This window comes from Pyxicephalus adspersus, chromosome 2 (genome assembly GCF_032062135.1).
Source record: "Pyxicephalus adspersus chromosome 2, UCB_Pads_2.0, whole genome shotgun sequence".
Lineage (NCBI taxonomy): Eukaryota > Metazoa > Chordata > Amphibia > Anura > Pyxicephalidae > Pyxicephalus > Pyxicephalus adspersus.
This window is the reverse complement of record NC_092859.1, coordinates 105342990-105363078: the sequence shown is the minus strand read 5'-3', so window position 1 is coordinate 105363078 and position 20089 is coordinate 105342990. Positions and strand designations below refer to the sequence as shown.

At 35.6% G+C, this 20089-nt stretch overlaps 1 protein-coding gene and 1 long non-coding RNA gene across 2 annotated transcripts in view; both read left to right on the top strand.

Annotated features, from left to right (window-relative positions):
- LOC140322486 (cadherin-related family member 4-like) overlaps nucleotides 1–6017 on the top strand; it is a 29840-nt gene extending 23823 nt beyond the window's left edge. The window contains exons 15-19 of the mRNA XM_072399048.1: nucleotides 166–271; nucleotides 897–1112; nucleotides 2275–2420; nucleotides 3882–4023; nucleotides 5974–6017. Coding sequence (XP_072255149.1) covers nucleotides 166–271; nucleotides 897–1112; nucleotides 2275–2420; nucleotides 3882–4023; nucleotides 5974–6017 — 654 coding nt within the window. The remainder of the gene's footprint in view (nucleotides 1–165; nucleotides 272–896; nucleotides 1113–2274; nucleotides 2421–3881; nucleotides 4024–5973) is intronic.
- Nucleotides 6018–6721: 704 nt separating this feature from the next.
- LOC140322130 (uncharacterized) lies at nucleotides 6722–11596 on the top strand. Its single transcript, XR_011919146.1, has 5 exons — nucleotides 6722–6843; nucleotides 6925–7014; nucleotides 8522–8591; nucleotides 9392–9428; nucleotides 11345–11596. It is a non-coding gene; the product is annotated as an uncharacterized lncRNA (long non-coding RNA).
- The last annotated feature ends 8493 nt before the right edge of the window (nucleotides 11597–20089 follow it).

The window sequence follows — 20089 nt, the reverse complement described above, 5'->3', positions numbered from 1 at the left end:
ATAAAGCCTTTTAAATGCCTCTAAAGCTCACCTGTACCTATTTCCGGCACCTATCAATTTAAACTGTACACCTGTTAACAGTAACATTCAATGGGTCTGTTGATATGGTCAAACATTAGACTTCTATCTATTTTATGTTTATCTAATAATTTCTGATCTTTGTAGACTGGACCAAAAGGCTTAGACTATGATAATGTTACATTTGCTGGTATGCAGTTCAGACATAGTCTGGAGATTGAAGTGTCAGATGCTGGGACGCCATCTTTAACCAGTAAGTCAAAGCTGTTGTAATATGTGATTGAATGATTCAATATTAAAAGATGATTAATCTAAAAAAATTAATGTGTAAATCAGGGCACACTTTCAGTTAGTCTGCAATGTCAGCATTGTTCAAAAGATGGATCTTGAGAGATGTCCATTACTTCTAGAACTTTACATCTAGAACAATGTTTCTCAACCACAGTTCTATGGAACCCTAGGGTTCCTCTTGAGGTTGCTAAGGGTACCTTGAGCAATGAGCAATTTGTGCCTCTCAACTGAACTGACGCCCCTATTCCATTAATTGGTTCACCCATATTAAAAAGGTAAAGAAGGGCTGATCTAGGAAGTCAACAGATAGAAATCTGTTTCTACATCAGTACAAATCTAAAATAAGTGTTACGATACTTTTTTTGTTTATAAATATCAAAAAGTAAATAACTGTCATGAAATACTAAGCTCCTAAATATTACAAATACCCAAATTCTTGTGCTCTAATATCTACTGTGAGAACACAAATCTTGTAAATGTGATCAGACTGAGAAGCCAAAATGTAGTTCTTATGTGATCAAAATACTAATTTTGTATGTCAAAGGAAACAACCAGTACTAGTAATAACTTGATTTACTCATTTTCAGGTACAGTCACTGCTATTGTCAAGGTAACACGTGTTAATGAATTTCATCCGGATCCAGCAGAAAATGTGTTTGAAGTGGCTGAAAACAGCCCAATTGATACATTTGTTGGAACAACCAGAATTACTGACATAGACTGGCCATTTAATAACATCAAGTTCAGTCTTGCTGGAGGGGATTATGGTAACCCACCAAAGTTCTACATAGAGCCAAACACAGGTAATGTGCTTATTCTACTACACTTCAATGTGTACGCTCATAAATTATAGTTTAAGCTGATCAACACATATAAAGATGGATTAATTAACTAAATATACACATACACACACACACACACATACAGTATATATTAATTTATATATAATAATATTTACATGGAAAGGGACTTTATAAGCAGCAACATGGCTGATTGCTTTGAGACACTATTTATCAGATTTAAACTTTGGACTATCCAATAGGAGAATCTTTGCTGAACTGTACACAACTGCAACAGGCTTCTTTCATCAAACGGGCATCCCTTTGCAAATAAATGGCTGTGCATTCATTTTCATCTATAAGACATTGCACACACAGGAATGTATAGGGTCAGCTCCCTGCACATTCTTATTAAGCTGACCCATAAAGTAGCAAAGCTGATTAAAGAAATAGTAGAGGGAACTTAATGACCATTAGAGATGTGTATATAGCAAGTTAAAATGACAAATCCTCCTTCAAGTAAAACAGTAGTTTTGTACATACCTTTAGTAATAAATCTGTTCACAATTGACAACACAATGACACAAAAAAAGGAATTATATAGCACCAACATATTACGCAGCGCTGTACATTAAATAGGGGCTGCAAATGACAGAAAGACAATGACACAGGAGCAGGAGCCGACCCTGTGCTTACAATCTAAGAGAAGGGGGAAGCAACACACACTAGGAAGGTGTCATTCATTGTAATTTATATTGGTGAACCTTGTTAAAGACAAAGATCGTATGCCTGCATTCACACATGTCATTAGGTAACAAAATTATATCCAATGTTTTCTTAGGGAATTTAAGGTGCTCATATAGCAAAGTAATTAATCACCTTGCAGGGGAATTTTGACTTTGTAAATGTAGTAGAAAGTCACTTTGTAATCACGTGCAAGGAAAATAAAACTTGATTTTGGCTTAAGCATAATTACATGGTCGAAGGCTGCAAAGCTTTACCTGCTTTATGTCAATAAAATTAAAAAAAATCCCTTTTATTGTGAATATTTCTAAGTAAACATTTTATTTTCCTCATATATCAACCCCATTACAGCCATACCTGCCAGACCTTTATTTTAATTACAGTTTGGTTTAAAATGCTATACAAAGTAATTATAAAAAAAAGAATCTGTGTTATATAATAGGAATTATCAAAGTGCGTGGAGAGCTGGATTTTGAAGAAAAGCAGAGATACTTAGTGACCGTACATGCTGTTGATCTGAACAATGATGTCCAGCCAGATCCCCTAAAGCAGCTAGAGACTTTTGCAGTGGTTACAATCATTATTACAGTAAGTATATGTGACTAATTTGTACCATGTGTAAAATGTGACAACCTTGTATAAAACCTTGTGAAGAAACAAATATAGCAATAATGCAATAGGGATTTCATCGTCTTATTTTTAATGTCGCTAAATGCAGCAGAATTCAGAAGGTGTAAAGAAGTACAATTGTGAATACTTTTGATTTTTGCATACAGGTGACAGTATTTGACATATAAAAAAAAAAACCTACAACTACTCTTTAGCCATATGTTACCAACAAAGTGCTGGTGCTGATATTACTCATAAATCAGATTTAGTAATGTAAATGCATGCTATTTCCCACTGACATCAATGTGATGGAGCAACATTCTCTGATACCATTGTATAGATGTCATGGGCCCCATATATTGTGGTAAGTAAAGGAATGCCTGTAATACTGGTGGTCATTGAAAGTAAATAATTACAGTTGACATTCAAAAATCCGGCTACCTCCGAACCTGAGGTGCACTGGATTTTCAAAAATTCCAGTGTTTTGAAAGTTGTACTTACCTCCACACACAGCCAGCCTTCCTCTCACAACACCACGGACATCTGACACAGTTCCAGGGAGCAGGCAGCAGGGACATCTCAACGTTTTTTTAGTGTAGCAAGCAAGACCTAACAACTGTTTCTGGAGAACAGCGCTATCAAAATATAAGTGCCCAAACAGTGTACTGCAGTCCCTGTATTGAAAATGTGATCCAAAATAATGCTGGAAAACTGAAAGAAGCGGATTTTTGATGGCCAGATTTTGATTGTGATTTGTACCTCATATCTTGCTGTATTTACGTGTTACCACTTATTAATAGATGGTAGCTATGATAAACGCCTAGGAGCTAACAGCAACTCTGCTGCAAAGTGAGATGCATGAGTCTTATAAATAAACAGCTCCTTAGTAAATGGTGTTACATTTTTTAAAGTGAGCTATATGAATTAGAATAGGTTCTGGAAGCTCCTTAGTAACTTGTATGCCTCATACAAGCTGTCTGAACTGCACACAGATCTTGAAACTGCAAAAGCCATGGTTTGTACTAACAGCAAGAATTCTTTCTTGGCCTAAAATGTATCCTTTTGGAAAATCGTAATGCCTTGTAGGGTATTCTATAAAAAAATGATAATATACAAATAAAACATTAAACAGTGTTTTTAAACTATAGAATGTGCTAATCTGTTTGTCCCTAACCTACTGAAGTCTGTCCTGGCACATTTACTGTAATGGCAAGTAATCCTGTAAGCTTTAATGTAAATGTGCCCATCCTTATTGAGGTCTACTGTGTTCACTTTCCGTCACATTATTTATTTTGTCCGTGTTGTATCAGTTATCAGTGCAAATTAAAGTAAAGTGGTTTGTATTTACATATGAGATTCCACTGTACAATGCTCAGAAGATATATTTTTATCCTTCCAAAATGTTTACATAGAGAAACAATCAAAGTATTTGTTCTGCAGAATGTGAATGACGAGGCTCCAGTTTGCTCCCCTGCCTACTATGAGTCAATTATTTACTCTACAAGGAATACACCTATACTAAAACTGCAATGTTCTGATAAAGACTCCTTGGATGAAGAATTAAGTTATGCTATAGTCTCAGGTATCAATACTGATTCTGTGCTTGTCTTACTTCTGCATTTTTGTCATTTACATATACGCCATTATCTTAATATAACTAGTTTTAGTCCAGCATAGGTAAGTTACAGTGTATCTGTAAAAATGTTCTTTTTTAGATAAAATAAAAATGGTTAAAACTCCTTTCAGTTTTTTTCAGTGCTTCCTGTATTCAAATGTACACGGTTACCACTAAAACAGGCTGTTTATATACCAATACAATATATAGGAAACTATATACATAGGAAACTATAACAGTGTTTCTCAATCAGAGAATGTTTGGGGTTCCTTGAGCAATAGGCAGTTTGTGTCTCTCAAATCAGTTTAACAAATACCAATGATGTTTTTGGCTGTAAGCCAATGATCTGTAATCCTCCTACATTGCCGGTCAGCAATGTAGGAGGCATTCTTCCTCCTCACCACCAGGCTAATGTACTGTGAGCTGTGGTTGTCCTGGCACATTTACTGTAATGGCAAGTAATCCTGTAAGCTTTAATGTAAATGTGCCCATCCTTATTGAGGTCTACTGTGTTCACTTTCCGTCACATTATTTATTTTGTCCGTGTTGTATCAGTTATCAGTGCAAATTAAAGTAAAGTGGTTTGTATTTACATATGAGATTCCACTGTACAATGCTCAGAAGATATATTTTTATCCTTCCAAAATGTTTACATAGAGAAACAATCAAAGTATTTGTTCTGCAGAATGTGAATGACGAGGCTCCAGTTTGCTCCCCTGCCTACTATGAGTCAATTATTTACTCTACAAGGAATACACCTATACTAAAACTGCAATGTTCTGATAAAGACTCCTTGGATGAAGAATTAAGTTATGCTATAGTCTCAGGTATCAATACTGATTCTGTGCTTGTCTTACTTCTGCATTTTTGTCATTTACATATACGCCATTATCTTAATATAACTAGTTTTAGTCCAGCATAGGTAAGTTACAGTGTATCTGTAAAAATGTTCTTTTTTAGATAAAATAAAAATGGTTAAAACTCCTTTCAGTTTTTTTCAGTGCTTCCTGTATTCAAATGTACACAGTTACCACTAAAACAGGCTTTTTATATACCAATACAATATATAGGAAACTATATACATAGGAGACTATATCAGTGTTTCTCAACCAGGGTTCCTCTGAACCCAAGGCTTTCTCCAGAGAATGTTTGGGGTTCCTTGAGCAATAGGCAGTTTGTGTCCCTCAAGTCAGTTTAACAAATACCAATGATGTTTTTGGCTGTAAGCCAATGATCTGTAATCCTCCTACATTGCCGGTCAGCAATGTAGGAGGCATTCTTCCTCCTCACCACCAGGCTAATGTACTGTGAGCTGTGGTTATAGTCATTTTAATGGGGGTTCCCTGAAGATCTAAAAATTATCCCAAAGGGTTACTCTATGACAAAGGTTAGGCTAGGTTAGATTTCCAGAATTTGGTTAGGTAATGAATAAAATTATGGTAAAAATCAAATATAATTCTAAGATTTAAGATTGGAGAAAAAATTCTACTGTATACAGAAGACCTGTTCTTGAAATATCACTTCCAAAAAAGAAATGTTAATACAGAGCTAGTGTAGAGGGAAACTAATGAAAGGTCTGAGAAAACAAAAAGCCAGAAGAGAGTGTATGATCTTTTTGGCCCAATGACAATGGTAACCAGGAAAAATAGAGATAGTAAAGCTCTTCAGTGTGGAAAAAGAAAGCAATACCAAAAACTGACAAGGATTCTCACCAAGTCCAAAACTACATTTGACTAGATCATTTTTTTTCTTTAAATTTGAAATGGGGACCCCAAACGCTTAGCATTACAGCTCCCTGTGCACCCTTCCACTTTGTCAGTGGGGGTCATGGATAAGGTAGGGACACTGGGCAATTGCCCTTAAACTGGTGCTGGTGCAAACATACACTTTATCATATAATGAGTTTTTTTTGTTCAGCTTCTTATTCAAGCTCAAAGCATCCAGGACATTTGGTTACATAGGAACCTAATAAAAACATTGACCCAATTGGGTGATACCAGATGGACACTTACCTTATGGAAGGCATTTCCCAGCTGTAGAACTGCTGGTGTGCAGGCAGCTTCAATACTACTGCATCTTATATTGTAATTTCTGTCACTGAGACCCCCTTTGGGAGATTTCCCTCTCTGTATTGTCACAGAAAGGGAGGGGATTCCAACATTTTCATAGGTATTCCCAATACAAGGAGTAAGATCCTAATGAAGATCCCTGTTCCAAAAACAACTTGATGGCTGGAAGTTTATTTCCTCTGCATGTTCTGAACAGGTAGTAAAGAGAAATCTCTTTACAGTAATGCTAGCAGCAAAATAATAACCTGATACATACATACATATAAATATACATACATATATACACACATACATACATACATATAAATATACATATATACATACATACAAACATACATACATACTTCATATATTAAAAAATACTCTAAAACATAGGAAACTGTCTGTCCATTTTTCTGCTGCAGCAGCGCCATCTTGTGTTCATTCCAATTCTTCCTATCAAAAGAAAAGTTTGTCATACAAGGTGCATATAATATATCTTTATATTTATTTATGTAACAATTTTTTATATTAGGACAATACCATTAATATATTACCTGGTTTAAATATCCACTACCATACTGTATATAATACTGATTATTTTGCAGGTAACAACAGCTGTGCTGGTCCGAACTTCATATTTCTGGCATCCTGACAACTGGTTTACTGCTGCTCTTACAATTACTGCAGCTTTGCTTCTCCTGAGCCTCTATGCATGTGCCTGGGGTCTTCTAAAAGAGTAAGATTATTGTTTTATGTTTTCACAAAAAATATGTTTATTTAAATAGGGTAATAACTGGGTTTCCATTTTTCTTCATAGTGTTCCAAAATATGCCAAATTCTTTCCTTTGTGTGGAGGATATCAAAAAGCCAGCCCTTCCAGTTTTCCTGACCCAGTGAAAGCCAAAAGGTATCTCATGCAGTTATTAACATACACATTAATGTTTATAAAAACAAAAAACCAACAAAACCAACTTCACTTAATGGCAAACAAACATATTTTAAATCAAGCCATTTTTTGTAGTAGGTAGTGTTTCACTACCAGGGTTCCACATAATCTTAGGGTTTCTCTAGAGGTTGCTAGGGGTTCCTTGAGCCATGAACAAATTGTGACTAATAACATGAACTAAGGGTGCATTTGTCTCCAGAATTGGAAGGCACACCAGTTTATTTCTTTTTAGGGTAATATATTATTAGTGAAATAATCCTTGCAAGTAATAGTTCACTTAGCTTTGTAAATGAGATGAAGCTCTGCTGATTTCAGCCATCATGTGCGGGGAAATTTTACATTTTTATTAAATTTCCTTGCATATAATTGTGTCATCCTTGCAAAGTGAATTTTCACTGAATGCACTAAGATAACAGACTTATACATCACAGGGTGATAATTCATCTTGGTAGAAACAGTGGAAATGACTTTGGTAAATACGCTAATAAGTGTTTTAGTTCTTCCTCTACCTTATTAAAAGTGATTTTGTTTTTATCTGTGTCACTAAAAAAACTCACTATTATTATTAATATTAATAATAATAATAATAATAATAATAATAAACAGGATTTATATAGCGTCAACATATTACGCAGCGCTGTACATTAAATAGGGGTTGCAAATGACAGACAGTTACAGCAAGTGACACAGGAGGAGAGGACTCTGCCCCGAAGAGCTTACAATCTAGGAGATTAATTTAACTATAACTTTAATCCTTTCCAGCCTTACCCAAAATGCCTCATTTTAGGCTTGGTTTTAACATGCAGAGAGTAAGGTGTCTGGTAGGAAGGTGTCTGTTATATATAAATGAATGCCATGAGCTCTATTTTAATATTCCCCTGTCAATTAATTATTTCCTATTCATTTCCTATTGTGACAGCTGTGATTAGGTGACCGACGCTCGCAGTGACGTCACCGGGAAACCCTGGAGATCGTCACTGCACATGCCGGATGAAGACAGAACACGTCTCCGGAGGAGCTGTGGGGACATGGTAAGTATTTTTTTTCAGTTGTAATCCGATTGTTATACAATGTTGTATGACAATCGGATTGCACTGTAACCCTTGTTTATATTTTTAGCTACACCGCGCCTGGTTCGGGGTAAAGGATACTAGCAAGTTTTCTTACCCCGAACCAGGCGCGGGCTAACGGCCCAGGTGGTTAAGGATTGCACACAATTTGATTCACTCACATTTGGGCTCTGTTGATAACGCAGTGAATCTGGCATTTACTCAAACATTTCCTGATAGAGAATCTTCGAGATCCATGTGTTTAAATGACAGTAACTGAATCATAGACCCCTCATTTTCATTGAGAGCCCATACTTGCAAATGTATAAAAACATATAAACTGTATCATTGTAAACTTAAGCATTGTTTTATTCAAAATTATCTTTATAATTACCAATCATGTGGTTTATTACTTCCAGAAAACAAGATCAAGCTGATGAAAATAAACAGGCAAATGAAAATCCGAACTTCTTACCGGGAAACCAATTTGTAAGTCTTTCTGATGAAGTCTGTGGGTTCTATTTATAAATCATGAAATATGACATTCCCTGGTGGGAATCATTACTGCCATTGAAACACATGTAGCTGGATAATTCTGCACCAGTGAATGTTTGAGGGAATGTCTAATTCCCAGTTTTTAAAATAGAGCCCAAAGTATAGTTGCATGCATTAGTAATATCCACAAACCAGCTGTCCCACCTACATAAAAACTAAATTTGCTCAACAAGGTAAATATATTTTAGAAAATGAACACAGGCTAAGGTAAATTTTTTGAGAGCGAGCCAATTAACCTAACTGCATGTTTTTGAAATGTGGAAGGAAGCTGGAGGAAAACACAGGGAAACATGCAAACTCCATGCAGATAGTGTCCTGGCTGTGATTTGAACTTGGGACCTAGTGCTGCTGTAGGCCACAGTGCTAGCCACTGAGCAACTGCGCTGCACATGACATATGTCAAAACTACCAGTAAACTGGGGTTCCCCTTGCATTGCAAGAGTTAAATGCTAATTGTTATCCAATGGATCATTTAAAACCAATTTGCTCACCTTATCTATTGCTTCTCCAGCCATAGGCCCTCTTCCCTTCTCTTCCCTTCTCTCCACACTTTTAATGTCCTTACTTTTAATGTAGGGCTGTCGGTCCTACATTACATAGGATGACATCAGAGATGCCAGAGCCAGGCCAGTAGTTACATGAAGAGGAGGAAGTCTCTTGGAGAGAGGGAAAACGACAGTTTTATCTGCTTTAAAAGTGTATAACACTTTCCTAAATCTTTTTATTTTCTGTAGGCTCTAAACTTTTTTGATGGCCGTGCAGTTGACCCAGGTGAGTAACAAATGAATAACCTGAAATATATGCATTTACAACTAAGTGAGAATTGTTTTACCCAGCTATGATTACCGTATTTTTCGCCGTATTCCCCTTCTGATCACTCATGTGCCATTCAAATTCCCTTTCTGATCACTCTGTGCCATTCAAATTCCCTTTCTGATCACTCTGTGCCATTCAAATTCCCCTTGTGATCACTCTGTGCCGTTATTACCTTTTTTTCCACTGTACGGCAGTTAGGGCAGGGATCAGCAGGGGGCGCTGTGCCGGATTCTTTCGCTCTGCACTGCAGCCGGGAGGAGACACACGCTGCAGCCAGCGAGGAGAGGAGACACAGGCAGGATCGGGTATCGGGTGAGTATCTTATTTTAAATATTTTATAACACATTTGTCGTATTAGACGCACCAACTTTTCCCCCCCAGTTTTGGGGAAAAAAAAGTGCGTCTTATACGGCAAAAAATATGGTAATATGCAACATTAAAAGCAAACCCTTACACAAGTTTGTCTCAGTGATTGGCTTTGGCACCTAGAAAACACATGCAGATTGAGGTGCAGGGATTTCAGTATTGAAAACATGCAAAAACAAAAGCGTGCACATATGTAGCCTCAGTAGGGATGGGCACAATTTCCTGGCTTATGTTCAATAAGTTATGAACCCATTAAAAAGCTTGTAGATAAATTCTCACCATTTTTTGCCCTCATAGGAAAAATATTGTCAAAAAAGGCATGAGAACCAAGGTACTGTCAGTGGCAAATATAACAATGCAATTATATATAACAATGTAATATAACAATACATTTTATTAAATTATTTTTTACTAGAGCTTGGATGGTGGCCTTGAAAATCAATTACATACCAAGCTGCTTTTTTGGGGGGACAAATAAAATTCCCCCTAAATTCCAGCCACCAAGGCATGAAGGCCAGCAAAAGCAAGCAGCAAGCATTTGTCTCACCTTGTCTGTACCAGACCAGGTTACAAGCCATTAAAACTTTGTTGGCTACTTTGAATAAAAGACAAGGGCTCACACATTACCCCCTCAAAAAGAATGTTGGGGTTTGTTAGCGGGCTTATAATGAAACTTGGAAGCCCCCTTAAAAAAAGAGTGACCAATTATCACTCCTTGAAAGCCCCCTTATCAACAAAGAGTGAAAAGTTAATAAGGACAGTACACATACACACCATGAGAAAAAAAGTATTTAAAATAGAAAACACAACACATACCGACCAGCTTTTAAAAAATAATATTTAAAAAATTAGGCAATAAACATTCCCTTAACACAAAGATAGACTTTTCTCATTATATCCAAACCACAATTATAAATCTAAACCACTAAGTTTTGCCTCTAATACTGACCTTAGTCTAACCCTGGCTTACTAATAGTAACATGAGCCACAATTGATTTGCCCCAAAATATTCAATAGTCCTGCAAATTAAATTATATGGATATCGGCAGCTGTATCCACCTTTTACCTTATGATTGCACCTATCAGTTTTAAATTTTGGTATATATCCCAACTAGCCAATAATAAAAGCTTAGAAGTAGGGAGGGGATATATCCAATTACTAGGCTGCCCGCGATCCCTGGAGTCGCCGAAGACGACGCGGGATCACTGGCGGGGTAAGTACCTTACACTAGATATAATTACTGAAGAATTACACATTATTGTGTAACACATGTATACACACATATGTATACACATTATTGTAGGTGAAAAAAAGAAAAATACCACTATCTATTAATAGTAAAACACACAGAAATACACTCTATTGTTCATAACTTAAACACTAGATTATGAACTGTTATTAGTAGGCAATGCTAGTATCTTAAATATATATTTGGTACTTACTTTGTATATTACTACAGATCCAATATTGAATATCAATGGTTCTTTGATTTTTGTTTTTCTAGTTTCTGGAAAACATTTCCTTTTCAACAGCCACACAGGACAAACCAAATGGGTTTAGAAGTCCAGAATATTGTCCGGCAACTACTGTTAGACACCTTTTATAATGGCATATTGTTTTTATTTTTACAGTTTGCTGATGATAATGATATACATCTGCTCTTCATCTAAAAATATGTGTTATAATATATATGACTGTATGTTTTATTGAATTTAATGTGAAAATTGTAATTCGTTAATCCTTTAATTAAATTAATAAAGTTATTTTGATGTAACTTTACTTTTGAGGTTTTTTTTGCTAGACCTACTGCTACTTACCTATCTACATACATATACAGATTTTAAAATCATCTCCTTATTGGTTATCAATTGGTGGCAATTTAATTAAGAAATAAACTGATATAATACATAATAAAAATACTAAAAAATGAACTAATAATACATATAACTTGTCATTTATAGCTTATACTGGGTAATGATCAATGGGACACTAGGCATTCAAACTGGTACAAGCTGTTTACCTATTCACATAGCCAGGACCTGCTCCTAGTTTTCTGCGAACCAACTGAGGACCTACAATTGGTCATCACCTACGCCCTGTAACTAAGTTCCACCCCTCCTTATGTAGGCACAGGTTTTGCACTGTAGTGCAGGAATACTGCTGAATGTAGTCAGGCACATACTGTTCTTATTTTGGGTGAAACATGGCCACACATGGTTGACCTTTCCACTATCTGAATTCAGGGATAAAAGGAAATGTTGTAATATACTGTAGTATGTAAGCACATAAAACATCTATTCTGTCCACTGCTTTGATTCTTTAAACTGTCTGTGTTTACTTATCAACCTAATTGCTATTAGAATTTGCCTTGTTTCATTTTGGATTATGTGTGTTAGTGATCTACAGTGCCATTTATTCAGAATGGAATCCTAATGCACCTTACAGATGCAGCACACCACAATGCATGGTAACATAATACTGTGCCGCTGCACAATGGCAAGTCATATCTGCTCACCAGTGCAATATATTGCTAAAAACAATGCAAGTTTGTTTCTTTTCTCTGTTTTGGTGCATTAGCAACCTTTTATTTGAAGTAGCTATAATAATTCAACACAAGGTAACCTAATTCTGCAATATTATGCACTAACACATTGCACCACAGAATAAAGATGTGAATCTACTTTATTGGTTTCCTAGCCACTTATCCAGAACAATTATACAGCTAGTTTAGGTAATCCAAAATCAGGATTTGCATTCCATTTCAGTGATTTACAAAATCTTAAAGCCACTGGATAAACAAAAGAGGTAAGAAATTAGTAATGTTAAAATAGGAGTTCATTGATACCAATGAAAATGTTTTGCATATTTTTGGAACTTTTGGAACCTTTGAATTTTATGCAGTTAGGTTAATTGGCTTCCCCCAAAATTGACTGTAGAATGTGTCAATGACAAATGACTATGGATTGACATTAAATTATGAGCCCCTTTGAGGGACAGCTAGTGACATGACTATGTACTTTTTGAAGTTCTGCATAAAATGTTGGTGCTTTATAAATACTGGATAATAATAATTATAACATGTAACAGTGCATCCACTAAACTGCAAATACTGCTGTTACAGATTCCACCACCAGAGTGCGCTATGACATGGCATATAAGTATTGTCTATTCTTTAAAGTAAAATATCCATACATGGTGTGGTTGTTTTAATATATATAATTATCATTTTATGCAACATGACCTGGGTAATCATCGTGGGGAGATATATTTATAAAATAATATAAAGGTAAACCTTACAATGTATTTTAAAAATAATATGATCTCCTAAAAAGCCCAGTTTTATTCTCATTTTGGATATGAATCACACTGATGATTTAAACATACACTATCCTGTATTATTTCAGCACACTTTATAATAAAATGTAAAAACATTTGCTCATTTAGTTGTGGATTTTGTCATTGTCTGCGTCTCCTTTACTTCCAGGACAGAAAATGAGGTAATATCGTAATAACGTTTTTTGGCCATCATTTAATTTTTTAAAAAAAAGTAAAATATTATTTCTGATTACTTTACTGTCAATACAGATATTGCAGCACAATCCCTGTTAATTGGTGTTTTTCCTTTGTACATTTCCCTGTCTTCTAGATATCAAAGCCAACGTCTAAGCCGCATATGGGCACTGCACTCAATGCTGGGCAAAGGGCCAGTATAGCAACCAAACTTTTCAGATTCACAAGCCGGTCACTGGGCACCCTACATATATGGGTGCATACAAAGCAGGCCGGAAGTTGCTGTGATAATATGTATTTGCATTTGAATATAATTTAACCAGCAGATAGCAACAAAGCAGTAATTATTTAAAATGAATTGTTACTGGGTAAAAATAATTAGAAATATTTAGTGATACAATAAAAAATATATTTATGTAATAAGAATGCAAAGATTGCATAGGGTGAGACCCTTATTCTATTCACATATATACTGGTACATTTTTCTGCAGCCAGCCATATATGTGCTTATATAGTACAATATGTTACCTTATATAAAAGGCTTTTGTGTCCCAGTACATGTAATGACCAACATTTAAACAGCACATTTGTGATAGATACAAGCATTCAGTTCAGCAGCTCTCATTCTCATATCACATTAATTATAAAAACCATGGGATATTACTGGACCACATTACGGGGACTGAGAATGAACTCAGAAGCCTGCCAGTGCAATAGATTAGAAGTCAGATCTTTCTCAGCAGTTCTATTACTAGGTGTTAAATTGCCAGGAAGATGGTTTATTAAGGCTATTTTATGATCTCACTGCAAAGTTGAAATGTAAAAGGAATATTGTGTGTATTTTAACTTTGTCCAGACAGCATTCTATTAATCTCCATGCAGTAAATGTTATATATTATATAACTGGCCTACTAATTAGGTATTTCACAAGACAATGACATGTTGTATCCAACACAAAACAATTTTTAATTACCATGGTCCTATTTTACACTTAAATCAAAATCCTTGTCTGTTATATAGCTTTCATCCTAAATCCAAAAATCAGGCAAACTGGTAAGTTTCTGTACACACTGTAATGTTATCAATCAGTGTTAGCTATTTTCCCAGTTCACTTCTGAAAATGACATAACACCTCCCTTTGGAGATGAGAAGAAGGGTACTGTAGTCTTACTATGATCAGGTCCTAGGGTGACAACACTTCTCTTTATTAGAAGCAGCAAGTGAATGTTGTCACTGTAAGACTGGATGGGTGTTCTTATCAGGATTACAAGTGAAAATAGGGGACAGAAAAAAATTAAAAAGAAAAGTAATAAAAACAAACTAAGGCACCCACCACATCCAAGGACTAGTAAGCTACAGCTTGTTACATTTCCATCTATTGGTTTAGATACATTTAAATACTCATCTTCTTTTCCATACATAATGGTTACCACGCTCAATCTGTAGTTGGCTAGCAGGTCTTTGAGGCTCTTTATTCTCACTGATGGCCCTGCTTTGGATTGAAACAACTTTACAAAATAGGCCTGATGCAGGACAAGAGGAATAGCCTAAAATGTTGAGATAAAAGGCACCAGCAAGCAATTTCCTACAAAAATTAAAGGTGTTCGTTTGCAGTTGTTACAGGTATGTGATTTTTTTTTTTTCTTTTTTTTTTACTTTTGCTGTCTTGTTCATTTGTATTTAAAAAATTTTGCTTTTGGGGGGGGGGGGAAAAAAGAAAAATGAATAACTGTGAAATTAGTTAATTATTACTTAAGAATTATCTTAAATCACAGGCAGTCTGTATTTCTACCAGAGATGACTATATTGGGTCACTGCTGCTAGTATGCAACATATTAAGTTCTAATCATCTGGTAAAAAGATCTGGGTATCATTAGAAATGGTCTTTTATCATACTGTCTATACAGTGCAGCTGACTCAGCGTTGGCAGGATTAAAAGGAAGGAATTAATGTATCAGTTGAAAGAATGGGGAATGCTGTGGGAAGCATACTTGAGAGTTTTAGGAAATTCTGTTTTGTCTGTGTTTTAGCCAATTAATTTGAAGACTTTTCAAGCATGTTTAAAGCATTGCTTCTGTTCCTGAATTGCTTAAAGGGAAAATCAGGTACTACTGTGAAACACTAGAGAAAACATATCTCAGGCATTTATATCTCTCCAATGATCAAATTTGTTTTTATGGATTGAGACAGTATCACTGGGAATAATATCTATGTATTACGGATTCCATATCTCACACATATATATTCATTTCTACATTTTTATGGTTCAGCCTCACAAATATTACTAAGAATAGAGGGTTTGATAACTAACAAGGTCCCTAAAGTACAGTTGATATAAAGAGTGTGCAAACCCCTTTTAAAATACCAGGTTTTTGTGATATAAAAATAAATCATTTCCAAACATTTCCCACCTTTAATGTGACCAATAACATGTACAATTCAAGTGAAAAACAAACAAATCTGTTAGGGTAAAAATATAAAAAATATAGGCACTAAGGTTTTGGGCCAAAAGTAAATGATATTAGTAACTGTTTATAATTCCCTCTACCTTGACTAAGGCCCCAGTTCCAGCTGAAGAAAAGCAAATTTATACTTTAATATTTTATACATTATACAGGTAGTCCGAGGTTTACATACGAAATAGGGACTGTAGGTTTGTTCTTAAGTTGAATTTGTATGTAAGTCAGAACAGGTACATTATTTTAATAAATACAATTAGGAGAGATGTTTGTCGCAACATATTATTAGACAGTGTGGTGTCAGTTACTGTATAAAATCCTCACTGTGAGTTATTCACAAACAAAGCAAAAAAAAAAACAAAAAACCTAATGGAACCTAGACATTCATTAACTTCTGGAGCAAGCTGTGCTTTGATATGCAAAAAGAAACAACTACAGAGTTTGTCTTGGTCAGTAGAGTTACAAGAGCTTGCAGAAAGAGCTCACTCCCCTAAGATCACCCACAACCTCAGCTGTGTTTGGCAATAGATTTCTTCTGCAAGTCATGCAAACCATCCCCCTTCCATGCCTCCGTCCTGCACAAGAGGGAAGCCCCCTTCGTATTTTCAAGTTGTCTGTATGTCGGATGTCCTTAACTCAGGGACCACCTATACTGCCACCACCATGCTTCATAGCGCGGATGTTCAGACCTAAAGCCAATAGAAAATCTGTTGGGTGACCTGAAGAGGGCTTTGCACAAGAGATGCCCACACAGTCTGACAGATTTTGAGCACATTTACATGAAGGAGTGGGAAAATATTGGCAAATCAAGATCTGCCATGCTGATCAACTCCTGCCCAAGAAGTCTGAATGCTGTAAATAAATCAAAAAGTGCTTCAACAAAGTATTAGTTTAAGGGTGTTTTTTGTTTTGTATTTTCCACCTTACGGATTTGTTTTTTTTTTTAATTGAACTGTACAGGTTATAGGTCACATTAAAGGTGTGAAACGTTTTATTGTGGTTTAATTTCTGTACATCACAAAAACCTGTAATTTTAACAGGTGTGTGTATACTTTTTATACCCACTGTATATGTCTAAATCTCACACATAAAGTTTTTTTACATTTCTTGAAAAGATAAGCACAATCGCGTCCTTCTTACTGACATGTCCTTGCTTCCTCTAGAAGCACCTGCAGAACTATAGCCATAGCTGCCCATGTAGCTGCTTGGATGCCCAAGTATGGAAGGGGCACTAATATGATTCTCTCCATTTAGAAGAGCTGATGTTCGATGCACAGGATTTAACTTTGGGATCATACTATTGCTAAAGCTACATACACACTTCCAATTATTATCGTTGGAAAACGAACGACGAACGTTCATGCACGATATATATGAACGATCGTATAGCACCGATCCTGCACATAGAGTTAACGACACGATCGTTCGTAGATATTGTACACACAATAGATACGATCGTTTGAGCGATAGAGGAACTATGTGCACGACAGGAAAGTGAACGGACGTTCGTTCATCACGCATGCTCAGACCATGGCCGATCAACGAACGACCGTACACACGAACGATGTTCAACGATCGTCGCCCAATCCGATCCGTCGGTCCGGTCGTTCGTTTCCAGCGACTTTCCTCGTTCGTCGGCGTCGTTGGTTACTTTTTTACGAACGATTTTTTGCCCAATCGATCGTTCGTCGTTCGATTGGAACGATAAAAATTGGAAGTGTGTACGCACCTTTAGAATTAGCAGCAAAATCTTAAGATTGTGTACTTTGACAAGTTGATGCTGATAACTGATAATTATGTACTGACTATATTGTCACCTCTCCTGCTGGCTTTACTTACTTACTTTATATTGAAATCAATTGCACTATTGTCCCAATTGACATTGCTGAGTGACACAAACAGAAATTATTTAGGGAATGTGGGACAATAAAATGTTTCTGTAGTACAAATTATTAACACAAATACCCGTTTTCTAGTCATTGGACATTTCCAAAATGTAACCAGCTAGTACATTGTTTGCTCAAAGCGGCAAAGCAGCTGGGTAAAGATATCTATATATAAGGAAATATAACTGATATCTGGTACTAATAAAAATAGATATACATGATAAAATAGATACCTTTGGTGAAAGCCAGGAAAACTGAGACATTTTTAGGTAATGTCTGGAACACTTTGTTCTGTTAATAATATGTTTCTTATCTAAAAGTATAGATATACCTAACTTTTTCTGTTGTCAGCCAAGAAGCTTTACCTCACACCTAAAGTCAGCATAAACTATGTGCATTTATATATAGGGACAAAATAATGTATTGCTGAAGTATATGTTATTTTGGCAAGTGTTAATGGAAGCCTTTCTGGCACCACTAATGGTTATTAGCCTGCATTATACTTAGAGCCTACTTTTATGAAAAAAGTAGAATATATCACTGAAATATTATAGATACTGTAATTTATTTAGGTTGAATTTATGATAGCTAAATTAATGGACAGGAAAAATGCATCCAATAAATTTGGTTTTGGAAGCTCACAAGCTGTCTCCATTTAGACGTCCATTTATACTACAGTGCTGAGTTAGTGCATGTGTTATATTAGGGCAGCACATTCAGATGAATTGACTTCCTTAATGCACCAGAAAACATATAAAAGTGTACAATACAACACACTGCCATGCAAATTAGGGCATTGCCACTCTTTGCTATGCTGCAATGCACTTCATTCAGCCAAGTGCATTTGGGTAGCATTCAGAATGAATGGCATTGCATTACTCAAACATATGTAGTATGGATTTCAATGTAATAATGCATCACTATAGTGTGAATGGGTGCTAAATGTCAATCAAATAGGACCAACATACAGATGTAGTGTAACACTGAGTTGGTTATAAGCAAATCAATGCAGATAAAGAATCTAAAGTAAAAAAAAACAAACAAACCTGGAAAAGAAAGTTAGGGCATGGTGGAAAATTATTGGCATTGAACAGTGGGAAGCAGTGCAACAGGTAAGTTTGGCATTCAGCCTTGTTTGCCATACAAAAATCCACTTCTGTTAAAACTATGCAAACCATACTACTTTTCTAAAACTACAATGTTATACCTGATGGAGCCTATACTTTTTATTTGTTCCAAAAAAGAGCTTTGAAATGGCTAATTTACTATAGGAAATCTTCACTTAAATTCAATGCTTCCTATTGTGTATTAATTCCCCTCACCTCCTAGATTGCAAGCTCTTCGGGGCAGGGTCCTCTCCTCCTGTGTCACTGTCTGTATTTGTCTGTCATTTGCAACCCCTATTTAATGTTTAGAGGTGCGTAATATGTTGGCGCTATATAAATCCTGTTTATTATTCTTAACAATAATATATTAACAATAATAATAATAAAATTATTAGTAATGATCAATGATCAAGGTATATTGTTATTATCATAATTGAATATTTGAAGTGAATATTTACACAAACATTTTCAACTCTTTATAGCCCATCTTAAATGGCACCTTTATACAAAGATTGGTTTGAGCCCCTTTGACATTTAAAATGTTTCTTTTATCTGCACAGTCACTGTACCTTCATAGTTGGACTTTTGTTAGTCATGGGGTTGGTAAGGAGTCAGGAGAGGAGCATTATGGCTGTGACCTACTTTGCCTGTCCCACACTGATACAACATTGATATTCTGGTCCTCATAATCTAATCCAAACGTACTTTATTCACAATTCCATCAAATTATTAATATAAATGAAACATACACAATGTGTTTTCTATATTATCATATAAATACATTCTATGCACTAACATGTCAATTGTTTGTTAACCTCCTGTTTTTTTTTGGTTTTTTTTTATATTGTAGACCTGTAACTTAGCGAAATATGTCCAAACAAGGGTCTAGTATTATCCTGAATATAATAAAGTTTGAAACACACAATCATGTAAAAAAAAAAAAAAAAAATTTATTAAGAAAATAAATAAAAAACATAAAAATCAGATTAAACAAGAATGCATAAATAAATAAGAAATACTGAAAATACTGAAAATGCAATAATTCTGTATACTGTATAGTACTATATTTTTCTAAAACACATCGATAGTGTGGTAAACTTTAAAACAGGGGGCAGCACATGTGAGTCCAACGTCACATTCGGGGCAGTAGAGCTGGGATTCTTTCTGGATTTTTTCCCATCCTCCCCTCCCCTTGGAGCAGCACACCACACACATTCTTTTGTGCTTATGCTTTCTTGGGGTTGGTGGAATTTACTCCGGAAAATGGCGTAGCAGGTTCACCGTGTAT